The sequence below is a fragment of the Ostrinia furnacalis genome, unplaced genomic scaffold (genome assembly GCF_004193835.3).
Source record: "Ostrinia furnacalis isolate ACB-3 unplaced genomic scaffold, ASM419383v2 OfSCF7233, whole genome shotgun sequence".
Lineage (NCBI taxonomy): Eukaryota > Metazoa > Arthropoda > Insecta > Lepidoptera > Crambidae > Ostrinia > Ostrinia furnacalis.
In genome coordinates, this window is record NW_021137472.1 from 135552 (window position 1) to 149892 (window position 14341).

The 14341-nt window shown below is 33.8% G+C and overlaps 1 protein-coding gene across 1 annotated transcript; it reads left to right on the forward strand.

The window, feature by feature from the left end:
• The first annotated feature begins 80 nt into the window (after positions 1-80).
• Positions 81-13923, forward strand: LOC114363694 (uncharacterized). The gene is made up of 7 exons (XM_028319492.1): positions 81-2191; positions 2480-2884; positions 6504-6671; positions 8200-9018; positions 9095-9503; positions 12152-13005; positions 13481-13923. Exons 1-7 carry the CDS (start codon positions 1388-1390, stop codon positions 13886-13888), a joined length of 3867 nt encoding a protein of 1288 aa, XP_028175293.1. The 5' UTR covers positions 81-1387; the 3' UTR covers positions 13889-13923.
• Positions 13924-14341: the final 418 nt, after the last annotated feature.

Sequence of the window (14341 nt, forward strand, 5' to 3'; positions counted from 1 at the left end):
GTCACCTTATTTTTTCTTTGTACACACTTTTTTTTGTTTTAATTAAAAATATCTATTCTAATCAAAATAAATGCTTCTTTAGGTTTTAATTAGATTATTTCCCAGTCAGTAAAATTTAATATTGCTTTCATGATCAACATAATTATGGTATAGCACTGAGAAGTGTTCCCTTAACGGTGGGCCTCATATGAAGTCTCAAGATCATGGGTGACATACGCCTGGAGTTTCCCTTTATGATCGAATTAAAAGTCGTCGCACATTTATCAACTCGGAGAGGGATCGACTCGTAACCGTATCATCTCGAGGCGGTCAGTATTCTTTGGATGAAACTTCATACTGCAACGCATACTTATCCGAACCGTAACGTAAACGCCACTCAGTCACAGCGCGCGATAGGCAATACGGTGTTGATCCCTTTCCGAGTTGATAAGTTTGCTATGAACTTTAAAATAAGGAGATCCTTAAGAGAATCAAAGGGACCAATCGAATTCTGCAGCCTATCAAATCTGCAGAATTTCTGAACTGGCAGTGGGTGGGACACATAATATTATCCCGTATAGCTGATAGCCTTTGCCAGGCAGAAAGATTTAGAGTGGCGTCAATAAACCGGAAAACGTAGTGTAGGCAGGCCTCTCACTAGGAGGACCGACGATCTGGTGAAGGTTGTTGTGGAAATCCGTAAAGCATTGGACCAGCAGTGGACGGTGTCAGGTTAAAACGACGGTAATAAATTATGATCTTAGCATATTAGGTATAGTTATTGATAGAATATTTATAAAAATTAGAATGGAATAGAATTACTTTATTCAGCATATAAAATTTAGGTGCATAGATAATTAATTTTATTGTAGCATGCTCAGCAAAAATCGTGACATGACACAAGTCGTCAAGTCACGAAGCTGGTTTTCAGCGGGTACCAACGCACGACCGGGATTACGCGCCCTTTCGACAGTGACGGTTTATCGTCATTTCGTGTCTGTTCGTAGTACATAGACCTACATGGAAAAAACTACTTACCTACTGCAACGCTCCACTGCCAGAAGGCAGCACAAACTAACAATTCATTTAATTAAAACAAATAAAGCGTCGTTCAGAACAATAACAAAATGTCAATTTAGCAGTGCAATTACCTTACAGTTTACAGTTTTATAATAAATGTAGTGACGCGTGATCACTGAGTTGCATTTTATCAACGTGTATTTTTGTAATTTAAATAAACAGTCATTTTAAGTAATAGGTATTGCATTGTCGCATTAAGATAAAAGGTGATGAATGTGAAAAGATCTTAAGCTTGTTTGGTCAGTTGTAGAACAACAGAAGATATAAATAAGTCAGTCTTGCAGTGAACAAGACTTACACAACGCGAGTTTATACAAATAAAATCAATATGCTGGCCAGTAGTCAGTGCGATAAGGACGATATATTATCCGTTAAAGAGTTAAATTCCATTGTCCAACAAAGCGTTAAAAGTATTATCGACAAGGAAAAACTCATATCGTACGTAGTGAGTGTCAAAGATCTAACAACTAACGGAGGAAATTATTTAGGAACATTGCAAACGGTGACCATAACTGGAAAAACTGAAGATGGCGAAAGCAAGGAATTGAGGCTCTTTCTGAAAAATATTATTCACATAGAAAAAGAGTTTACAATCGTCAATGCCTCGGAGGCTTATCAAAGAGAAGGGTTTATCTACAGAGAGTTGTTTAAATATTTTGAAAAAATTGAAGATAAATACAACATACCCGTGGAAGAAAGATTCAACACCGTGAAAGGATACAGCGAGTCAAATGATGAGGTGATTATTTTGGAAGATGTTTCATACAAGGGTTATAAAACAGGCGACAGATTCAAAGTTGTTTCTCTGAAATTTGCAGAATTGGCCATCAAAGAACTTGCCAAATTTCATGCCATATCATTCGTTATCCAGAATGAAAATCCAAAATATTTTGAGAACAATATAAAACCATTACGGTCAGTGTTTAAAGCAAATGAACAATTTAAAATTCATTTGAGAAGATCATTTGACAAAGCAAAGAAAACTTTAGATGAAACTGCAAAATTGAAACTTGCATTTTTTTTTCCAAAAGTAATGAAAAAAACCGAGCAATGTATGGTTGTCGAACCAGATGAAGCCGTTTGCATGACGCATCTAGATTTTCGGGCAAACAATATTATGTTTCAAGAAATTGTAAGTATTTTGAAAATAACAACAACAACATTTTTGTAGTTCTTGTTTATGCATTTATATTCGAGCATGATGTTTTGCAATTCAATGCACCATTCCAAGACCCAAATAAAAAATTGTTTTAATTTTCCTGTATATTATGTATGTATGAATTAGATTAGTTAAAGTAAGCTTTGAAAATGTTTTTATTTATGAAATGTGACGTCCAACTACTAATTATTGGTGCGTTTAGGAACGAAAGGTATTGACTAAAATATCAATTTTAGCTATTTCAATGTTTTTTATTTTTAGGATGGAGAAGCAGTCAAGGTAGTTCCTGTCGACTATCAACTGGCTTGTTTCGGCTGCCCAGTCGTTGATATTATATACTTCATTTTCTTGGGAACTGATCAGGAATTTCGTAAAAACCACATGGAGAATCTCAAGGACTTGTACTACTGTACATTTGAAAGCTTTTTGAGCAAATTCGGTATCGAGGCTAAAGAAATGTACACTAAGAAGCAATTTGAGGATGATTTTAGAGAAAAATTGGACTTTGGACTGATAATGTTTATAATAGTAATGCCTTTTCTTTTCGCACGCACTGATGATGTCCCGGAGTTATCAGTAATCGAAAATCTTGCATTCAACTTGGATGAGTGCTATAAGGACAGGCTGCATGGTGTTGTTGATGACTTTATACAGTGGGGATATTTGTGAATAAATGAGAATAAAATAGAATATTCTATCATTATCCTTTATAGTTCGTACGGTGCAGTGAATCATCAGTGCAACTGCAGGATAAAGGTGTATTCACAGAGGTGTTAAAATTCAAACAATTTATATTTTAAAAGATCAATGAATTAATAAAATTCACTGTCTTATAAGCTTAAAATCAAAAGTTTGTCCTAAATATTAACGGCGGACAATGTATTCTAAACGCGAACGAACTATAGCAGGTTCGTATCAATATTTTAGATTTAAGATTTTGTTAGTTTTAGGTACTAGTGCTTAGGTATGATAAATTAAGTGCAGTTCTTGATAACTTCTTGATGGCGTACGGATAACCACACAAATTACTCACAAAAGTTGTACTGTCAGTCAAATTTAACTTGTCCATCATTAAAGTAGGTAATAGTTTTAGGAATTATTAAAAACCAAGCGAGCGTATCCACGGGCAATATGATCGTAGTAAGGTTATTATGTGTTATTATAAAGTAAATTAACCTCTGCTCTCAATTGTCACTTTTTATCAAGCTTGCATTCAATTTGTGAGAGTCATAGTTTGTTAGATACTGCAGGTACTTGGGTATTTAAATCAGCTACATTATTTAAGATAACACAAGCAAAATGAATACTCGATATTTAATCATTATTGCTACAATGAAATAAATTGTTTCTTAGTTTCATTAAACAATAAATTACTTATAGCAAATACCTACACAACCCTCTAGGGTTGGGGAGGTCATACGTGTCACTCGACAAGTTTTGAGGTATAAAAAAGTATTTAACATAAAATATTTAGTGCTATTTTAGTATACATCTTTTCAAAATACTTGCTAGCTTGCTCTACATATACAGAGTTTCTTTCGTCTAAATCAACTTTAAATCCACTTAAGTATGCCACTATTGATCACTAAGTACATAATCACTTTTTTGTAAGAAGCCGAAAATTTTTCGCCACTTAAAATGACATTAAGGAGTCCGGACTCTAAGGCTGAGGTTGCACCACCTAACTTTAACGATAACCGGTGGTTTTTGTATGGAGTTTGACAGATTTATGACTTTTGTTAAAGTTAAAGTAAAATGGTGCAACCCAGTCTAAGATGTTAATCTAGGATTTTGTTCACACCCCCCGAAATAATGCCTAGGGTCTGCTCAATGGATCTAGATGTGATTCGTCGGTTTTATTGCTCCAATATTTCCGTAGAATACACGATTTCTGCCGCTACTTCTGTTTACGGGACCTTGCCTTTGAGTTTCCTATGAAGCTTAATTTAATATTAATGTTAACAGGACGTTTTGTTAGCAGTTTTTCGGGAAAAAAACTGATCCGTACTTTGTAATTCGATAACTTTGAGTTTAGTTTGACAATAACCAGTGTTTTTTGTATGGAGTTTGACAGATTTTTGACGTTTGTCAAAGTTAAAGTAAAATGGTGCAACCCAGCGTAAGTGTCACACACGACATTTTGCATAACTGGATTTCCAAGGGAACTAGCCTTTAATGTTCCATCTCAAATAATAAATGTACACGGTGTGACGAATAAATTAGATACTAAACTTGTTGACAATGATAACCTATCAAGTAAGAGAGAATTCTAGAGTATTTCTTTTAATACCCAAATTATCTTACTCGACCTTGAGTGCTAACCGGTTTTCGTCGTGCGTCATCTTTCGTTTTCTATTTACTTATGTACATTGTTTTATATTATTTTTATTCTTATTTTAGATTATTTTCGTTTTTGTAAAACACACGGAATTGCTTTATAATAATATATTTTTAGTAATTTGCATTTAAAAGTAAGTAGATTCGTAACGATTTTCATTAAAGATATTATATTATAATGGGAATAGTCCCGTATCTAACTCTTTATTTCTTTACTGGGACCCTACTCTTTAATGGGGAATTCAGTAATACAAGCTTTCCGTAATGATGTAGCGTGCAACAGGTGCAGCCATGTTTTTTTTATGCAGCACAAAGCAGGTATTTAACTGCAATCACATCTGATGTTAGGTGAGATGCAGTCTAGAATGGTACATACCTGCCTTATAAGTGCCTATTCACTCATACCCTGAAGAGACCCGGAATATAATGCTCGGAAAAGACAGCAGCAGGCAGTGAATTTCAGTCCCTGTGCGTGTTAATTAAAAATATTCTGGCAGCATCTTTTTATTGTTACAAGCTTATTATTAAACTTGCAATGTGTTTGGGTAAAATGCGAGCTTCTTTTTAAAAAGTTTTTATTAAAAGACAAGCACAAAACTGAGTATCTTCGAAACTAGCATGAAACATAAAATTTCAAGAGTGGTTGTCACTAAAGCTAAAATCAGCCAAAAGTATCAACTAACTGCACTAGCGCCTACATTTTTCACACTACCTTATTGAATCACGTTGGAATGACACTTGATTCTCGGACTATTTCTGCCTGGTATTAAGTATTTAATCAAAGTCCTGAGGTCGAATTGTGTAAAGCAATCGTAATCATTTGACAGTTCATAACGTACGATAAAGTCAGTTTTTTAAACAAAGCGTTTGACACTATAATCGTACGTTATGAACTGTCAAATCATAACGATTGCTTTACACAATTCCACCTCAGATTATATTAATAAACAATTGAGGAATTGTGTAAAGCAATCGTAATCAATTGACAGTTCATAACGTACGATAAAGTCAGTTAAACAAAGCGTTTGACAGAATAATCGTACGTTATGAACTGTCAAATGATTACGATTGCTTTACACAATTCCACCTCAGATTCGATTTTAGGCAATTAGATTTGTCAGTTATTATAATTATTTTTTGACATACACGTAAAACACAGCAGTACAAATAAGTAATTATTTGCTAAATAGTTTGTTCTTATCTGAAGTAGGCATTAAACTAGTACATACTACACTTGTTTTTGCACAGTATGGCGCCATTTTACTCGTATGTATTTTTTTCTGATAACACTAAGACAGTTAAAATGTCTAGATCATTAATTTTATGACAGACAGTTAACTTAACTAAACAATGCGCGTTTATATTAACTTAAAGTACCTACATATAACATTTTTTAGATAATATCATATGACTTGCATTTTTGTTTGGTTTTCGCCCATAGGCATAACTGGCAAAAAAACCATGCATTATTTGCAGTTATTTGCATTGGGATAAACCAAGGTACATACTTAGTGTAAACTGTATTGTTTAAGTAAACCAACAAAAGTAATCATATTAAATAATATCTCGATAAGATAAAGAAGAAAGTGTACGTGTGGTGATGCTAAATTTACCTTTTAAACAGACAAAAGACATTAAACAGTAAGGCAAAAGGTAGTCTTTCCCTTCAGGAGATTTTTGTACAACTGAATTAAAAAATAAAATTAAAATGTCGATTTGTCAGTGTGGTTATGAAGACATATTCTTAGTTAAAGAATTGAATTCAACTGTAAGGCAAAGCATCAAAAATATAATTGAAAAGGAGGGATTTACGTCATACAAAGTGAATGTAAGAGATTTATCAACCAACGGAGGAAATTATTTTGGATTATTACAAGCTGTGACGATTTCGGGAAAAAATGAAGACGGAAAAGATCAAGAACTGAGACTATTTCTTAAAAATTTTCAGCCTTCCCAAAAAGATTTTACAGTTTTTAATGTTTCAAAGGCATACCAAAGAGAAGGGTTTTTCTACAGAGAGTTGTTTAAATTTTTTGAGAAAATTGAAGATAAATACAACATTCCAAAAGAAGAAAGACTAAAAATTGTTAAGGGATACAGCGAAACAAATGAAGAGGTAATTATTTTGGAAGATGTTTCTCATTTGGGCTACAAAACATTAGACAGATTTGACGTAATGTCCATAAAATTTGCAGAGTTGGCCATCGAACAACTTGCCAAACTACATGCAATGTCTTTTATTATTAGAAATGAAAACCTAAAATACTTTGAAGAAAATGTAAAAACTATGAGTTCTTTATATCAGCTTGATAACTTTGAATTTGAAGTTTTCTTAAGAAAATGCTTTGACAAAGCAAAGGAGACTTTAGATGAAGACGCTAAAATAAAACTGGATAACTTTTTCCCAAAAATGCTTAAAAAATACTCGACATACTTTGTCATCTCACCAGATGAAGCCGTTTGTGTGACACATACAGATTACAGGACGAACAATGTATTGGTTAAAGAAGTTGTAAGTATTTCACAGATAAATAATGTAACTTCACANATACTTTCTGCCACACTAACAACCGGTCCGTATGGACATTTTGACACCTGCACATTCCAACCGTTGAGCGTTTTTTCGCATTGACTACGCAGTCCCTGAATGTGTTCAGGTGATGAATGAAGTTTGACCTTTTTTACGGGGAAAAATGCGTTGAATCCTACCTACCTGTTATGTGGGGCTCACCAAGTCAGAAGGACGAGGCATACCAACTTAAAAGACCCCGGTGCTCCGTCACTTGTCATAAGTGGGAGGACCTGTACACCAAGTCACTAATTATTTGCTTAAACGATTTGCACAAAAATCATTTTGGTTTATGCATATCACAATCGGGGTAATCCATTATAATTATGTCAAGGATCTCTAACCATAACTTTCCATAACAATATCATCAACAATTAAATTAGGTACATATTGGAACATCCATGAACTAACCATAAGTTTGACTAAAAATCAAATTGACAAAGGTGAGAATCGAACCCAACGACGCTTTCCGAGCTTCAAGTTCGATTTTAGGCAATTAGATTTTTTAGTTATTAAAATTTTTGTTTGAGATGTAAAGCTAAAAAAGTTTTAAGAAATAGTTTGTTCTTATCTCATGTAGGCATTAAACTAGTACGTACTACACTTGTTTTTACACAGTATGGCGCCATTTTACTAGCATGCTCTGATAAGACTAAGATAGTAAGATGTCTAGATCATTAATTTTATGACAGACAGTTAACTTAACTAAACAATATGCGTTTAAAATTTTAATGAATTTAAAGTACTTTTATTTTTTAGATAATATCATAATGACTTGCATTTTTGCTTGGTTTTCGCCCATTAGGCATGACTGGCGTCAAAACCATGCCATTCAGTAGGTAATCATAAAAAAATAGTTATTTACATTGGGACCAACCAAGGTATACCTAGTGTAAACTGTATTGTTTAAGTAAACCAACAAAAGTAATCATATTAAATAATAACTCGATAAGATAAAGAAGAAAATTATAAGTGCGTGCAATGACGCTTAATTTACTTTTTATACAGACCAAAGACATAAAACAGTAAGACCCAAAAGTAGTCTTTCCCTTCAGGAGATTTGTACAACTGAATTAAAAATAAAATTAAAATGTCGATTTGTCAGTGTGGTTATCAAGACATATTCTTAGTTAAAGAATTGAATTCAACTGTAAGGCAAAGCATCAAAACTATAATTGAAAAGGAGGGATTTACGTCATACAAAGTGAATGTAAGAGATTTATCAACCAACGGAGGAAATTATTTTGGATTATTACAATCTGTGACGATTTCGGGAAAAAATGAAGACGGAAAAGATCAAGAACTGAGACTATTTCTTAAAAATTTTCAGCCTTCCCAAAAAGATTTTACAGTTTTTAATGTTTCGAAGGCATACCAAAGAGAAGGATTCTTCTACAGAGAGTTGTTTAAATTTTTTGAGAAAATTGAAGATAAATACAACATTCCAAAAGAAGAAAGACTAAAAATTGTTAAGGGATACAGCGAAACAAATGAAGAGGTAATTATTTTGGAAGATGTTTCTCATTTGGGCTACAAAACATTAGACAGATTTGACGTAATGTCCATAAAATTTGCAGAGTTGGCCATCGAACAACTTGCCAAACTACATGCAATGTCTTTTATTATTCGAAATGAAAACCCAAAATACTTTGAAGAAAATGTAAAAACTATGAGTTCTTTATATCAGCTTGATAACTTTGAATTTGAAGTTTTCTTAAGAAAATGCTTTGACAAAGCAAAGGAGACTTTAGATGAAGACGCTAAAATAAAACTGGATAACTTTTTCCCAAAAATGCTTAAAAAATACTCGACATACTTTGTCATCTCACCAGATGAAGCCGTTTGTGTGACACATACAGATTACAGGACGAACAATGTATTGGTTAAAGAAGTTGTAAGTATTTCACAGATAAATAATGTAACTTCACATGTATCAGTACATGTTATTTTACTTTATCTGTTTCTTTCAGGACGGACAGCCCTCTGAGGTTATTCCTGTAGACTACCAGCTAGCATGCTTTGCCAATCCCGTCACGGACTTAATGTACTTCATTTTCTTAGGGAGTGATCGGGAATTCCGTAAACATCACTTGGAAGATCTCAAGGAATTCTACTATAGTACTTTCGAAAAATTTTTGAGCAAGTTCGATATCGCAGCCGAAATGGTGTATTCCAAAAAGCAATTCCAGCAAGACTTTAGTGACAAATTGGAATTTGGATTGATGTGTTTTTTAGTATTTATGCAATTTATTTTTACGAACGAAGATGACGTTCCACAGTTGGAAAAGGGCATGGATGCTTTGTCAATGAATATGGATGAGCGTTATAAAGACAGATTACATGGTATTATTGAGGAATTTATACAGTGGGGGTACTTGTAAATAAACTTAGATTAGAACTGCAATGTGAAAAATTATAGAACCGTACGTACTCGGTTTGACTAGAGCGCATAAATATAAAGCAATGTTGTTGCAAAACTGTGCCTATTTAATTTAAAATAATTAAATGCAATTGCATAAGACGCCGCAGTATTTAGCTTGACGCCCGTCGTATTGACATTGTAATCATTCATTGTTTTATTTTTAAACTATGATCATAAATATGATTACTCGTATCTGTTTTCAATAGCTTTCTTTATATCAGTAAGTACAAAACTACCAGACCCTAGCGCCCAGGATTAAAGACTGTGAATAATGTACTCGTAGTTTATTATATTGCACACAGATGGCGTTACTCAGTCGAGCAATAGAGGAATCCTTAATTGTAAAAATTAAGTATTTAAGGACAGTGATTTAAAAAAGTATGTTACCAAAAAATTACTGTTAAATGAGGCTTAAATTTTAGTGATTAATACGTAGAAGCAGTGATCGATTTACTACTAAATTAGAGAACACCTGAACCGCGGTGTAGAAGTTTTTGACACGGTCAATATAAATACCCGAATTTCGCTTTCTTCATTCATTACGTGTCAAGAGATTCTAGGTTGCGGTAGCTCGCCTAGTTCTCTCCATTCGTGGATAGTTAATAATCCATGGATATTGAGTGAAAAGCCATCTTGGTGATGAAGGCAAGGCCAGCGCTGTAAGACCTGTGCCGAAGCGTTGCTTAGAGCACAGCCAATGTTGACAAGGCTTAGAGCGTAACTAAACACGTAGCTTGAATGGTTTGGACACTTTTTATTTTTATTTTTTTACTAGCGGCCGCCCGCGACTTCGTACGCGTGGATCCCGTTTTACCCCCTTCATCTATCTTACGCGGTTTAGATTTTTTCATAGAAATGTTTTTTCCCGCTAACTCCCGTTCCCGTGAGAATTTTGCAATATCCTGTTGTAACTAAGCTTTGAATTTACTAAGGTACCTGCATGCCAAATTTCAAGCGTCTATCTTACGTGGCTTAGATTTTATCATACAAATGTTTTTTCCCGCTAAATCCCGTTCCCGTAGGAATTTTGCAATATCCTGTTATAACTAAGCTTTAAGTTTACTAAGGTACCTGCATGCTAAATTTCAAGCGTCTAACTTAAGCGGTTTAGATTTTTCATACAAAAGGATTTTCCGTCTTATTCCCGTTTCCGTGAGAATTTCGGGAATTCCTTTTTGTAACTAAGCTCTAAGTTTACTAAGGTACCTACATGCCAAATTTCAAGCGTCTAACTTAAGCGGTTTAGATTTTTCATACAAAAGGATTTTCCCGCTAATGCCCGTTCCCGTGGGAATTCCTAAGTATCCTATAACCTGCCCAGGAGTATNACTATTACTTATTCTGTGGTGAGACTTACGGTAGCTCGCCTAGTTCTCTCCGTTCGTGGATAGTTAATAGTCCATGGAGATGGAGTGAAAAGCCATCTTGGTGATGAAGGCCAGGCCAGCGCTGTAAGGCCTGTGCCGTTGCTTAGAGCACAGCCAATGTTGACAAGGATTAGAGCGTAACTAAACACGTAGCTTGAATGGTTTGGACACTTTTTATTTTTATTTTTTTATGGGACGGGAGTCAAACGAGCAGACGGTAAATGGAGCTAACCTGATGATAAATGATTACCGCCCATGGCACTTGACTATTTTATAAATTAGTTACATTGTCCACTTCTGTCGTTTTATGTAGGTACATTAAAATGTATGTAAGAATATTTTCTATTCAATGTTGATAAAGATACAACACATGTTTACTTTTCAATAAAAATATTTTAATAGTACATTAAATAATTTCTTTACTTATTTTTGGGTGGGGTCAAAAATAAGATAATTTTTTTCAATCACTTCAATGTGACTGTAGGTAGAAATACCTATTTATTTTAATCGTCTAGTAGCATTATTTTCTTTTTTCAATAAATAGTACTTTGACACAAATCTTATTAATTATAAAATTATGTAGTGGCATAATTATATACTTTTTACCCGACTGCGCCAGAAGGAGGGTTATGTTTCTATTGTATCTGATCCAGGGATGTAGGGTTTCCTCAAGGAACATACGTTCTGAGCATTCATTTAAAGATAAACAAGAAAAATAGGATTCTAATGGTGAAAGAATTTTTCAGATCAGTACAGTAATTTTTAGTTTATTAGTACCAAACATACAAATCCTTCCTTTTTATAATATTAAACATGACAGTCTAGCCAGGTAAGTTATGGTTGGATATGAAACTCAAATTAAAGATTTTCATTGCTAAATGTCAAAACTCATTTAACTGACGGGGGAAGTTAATTTGGGAAATTGAAAAACGGTGACCGTAAATGAAAAAACAAAAAAATCATTGGACATTAACAGTGCACCTCTAGTAAATGATGCAAATGAATGTAAATACCGACATGATATAAATACAAAACACCCAGTATATTACAAAGACGCATGTTCATTGTTCATGCATACAAACCAATAAATTCTAAATGGCATCTCTGTATAAAAATACTCAAATAAAATTAACATTTACAAAGAAACGATTTGCTTAACAAAGAACGTGACAAATAGCATAAAGAATTTGGATTTGAAGACAACAAATAGGTACATTAAGATTTATACAGTCTTTCAGTTTACATGTCACCACCTCAAAAAGGAACGTACAATAAAATCCTTATGTCGACCAATAATAAGTGCGAAGGTGACGACATACAACTGTTAGTTGAAGAATTAAATTCAACGGCACGTCAAAGCATCAAAAATATAATAGACAAAGAAGAATTGACGTCTTACAGAGTGGTTGTAAAAGGATTTGAAACCTATGGAGGTAATTATTTAGGATCACTGCAAAGGGTGACCATAAATGGAAAAACCAAAGATGGCAGAGACAAAGAACTAAAATTATTTCTCAAAAACATTCCATGTGCACCTGAGGAATATACTACATTCATCAACGTTTCAAATGTTTACCAAAGAGAAGGTTTTTTCTATAAAGAGTTGTTTAATGTTTTTGAGAAAATTCAAGATAAATACAACATTACACACGGAGAAAGATTTAAAACAGTGAAAGGATTTAGTACGTCTAATGACGAACTAATAATTTTAGAAGACGTTTCTCACATGGGCTACAAAACATATGATAGATTTGATGTAATACCGATTAAATTTGCAGAATTGGCCATTGAACAAATTGCAAAACTACATGCCATGTCCTTCATTATTCGAAAGGAAGATCCTATATATTTTGAAAAAAATATTGTAACACTCAAATCGGTGGATAATATAAACGCAAATTTTGAAGATTATGTAAGGAAAAGCTTTGACATAGCTAAGGAAAGCTTAGAAGAAAAAGTAAAATGTAAACTGGATAAAAATTATCAAAAATTGATTGAAAATTATTTTAATAATTTAAAAATGTTACCACATGAAGCTGTTTGCGTAATTCATGGAGATTTTAGGCCCAATAACGTATTGGTTAAAGAAACTGTAAGTATTATAGTTGTAGGTACATATTAATTTAAAAAGTTACAAACAAAAAGTTTTGGTGTGTGTAGTAACAACTCTTTAGATAAGTGTATTATTGTCTGTTATAGTGAATAGATTAGAGTCTATGTTCGTAGTTGTGTAGTTACGGCCGTAAGTTATTACAAAAAAGTGAATTTCGGTTTTTAAAAATGATGTAATTTGCAATTATTTTTGATGTAGCTGATGTCATTTATCTTTTTTAAATTGAAATAATATTTTTGTAATTTGTATATCAAATAATCCAATTAGTCGCTCGTGGCGAGTTAAAATCATGCTTGTATTATAGTCCAGCGTCCACAATAGTCCAGCGGCGGCGAGGATTTTTCCTCGGATCACGAGTCGGCCAGTCCGACACCTTTAACACAGCATTTATATTATTTACTATGCCTTTATCGTTCCCCTATTGTCCCTTGAATTACTTATTTGTTTGTTTCAGAATAATGAACCATCTGATGTGATTCTTATAGACTATCAGTTAGCAAGTCCTGGCAGTCCAGTTTTGGACATTTTGAAGCTCATTTTTTTAGGGACGGACCAGCATTTTCGTAGAAACCATATGGATGATCTTAAGACGTTGTATTATAGCAGTTTTGAAATGTTTTTGAGAAAATTCAATATAGAGGCCAGAGAGGTATATTCTAAAGAGCAATTTGAGAAAGATTTCAGAAATAAATTAGACTATGGGTTGGTAATATTTATATTGTGTTTGCCTTTCATTTTCGGAAGCACTGACAGAGCCCCTCAGATAGAACAAGGATTTGATGTGGCGTTTGATTTAGATGAACGTTTTAGGGAGAGATTGTATGGAGTTGTTGATGACTTCATACACTGGGGGTATTTGTGAACTTTCCGTTATCTGGTTATTGGGAATTAAAAATATTATTGTGAATTAAAAGATATAAATTGCAAAATCTTTTCTTGGAGTTTTCTTACACAGGTACAGTTTTCATTCAGAAAAAAATTAAATTGAAACTATCATTTCTGACTAAGATATTTTGATTCTGTTCTCTTAAAGTCTTAAAAAAGGACCGATGATATTAAATAAGACTTAGCCAAACACAATGTAAAGTTACTTTTTACTGAACAAACTGATAACGTATTTAAAGCCCGGTCTGCGAGCACGTAGAATTTTGTCCAATGACCCCAAGCTACCCATCCTTATCGCTGCCACTTATTATATTGCTGTCGCGACTGTGCGATGGGCGCCCGCAGTGAGTGTGCGAGCGCGACAGCAACATAATTACGCGCGAGCGATAAGGATGGGTAGCTTGGGGTCATTGGACAAAATTCTACGTGC

Bases quoted from the DNA above. Each gene is read 5' to 3' on its own strand.
- LOC114363694 (XM_028319492.1), top strand. From the start codon at position 1,388: ATGCTGGCCAGTAGTCAGTGCGATAAGGACGATATATTATCCGTTAAA. The intron at 6,672-8,199 runs GTAATTATTTTG...TACAACTGAATT, and splicing joins ACAGCGAAACAAATGAAGAG to AAAAATAAAATTAAAATGTC. The intron at 9,019-9,094 runs GTAAGTATTTCA...TGTTTCTTTCAG, and splicing joins ATGTATTGGTTAAAGAAGTT to GACGGACAGCCCTCTGAGGT.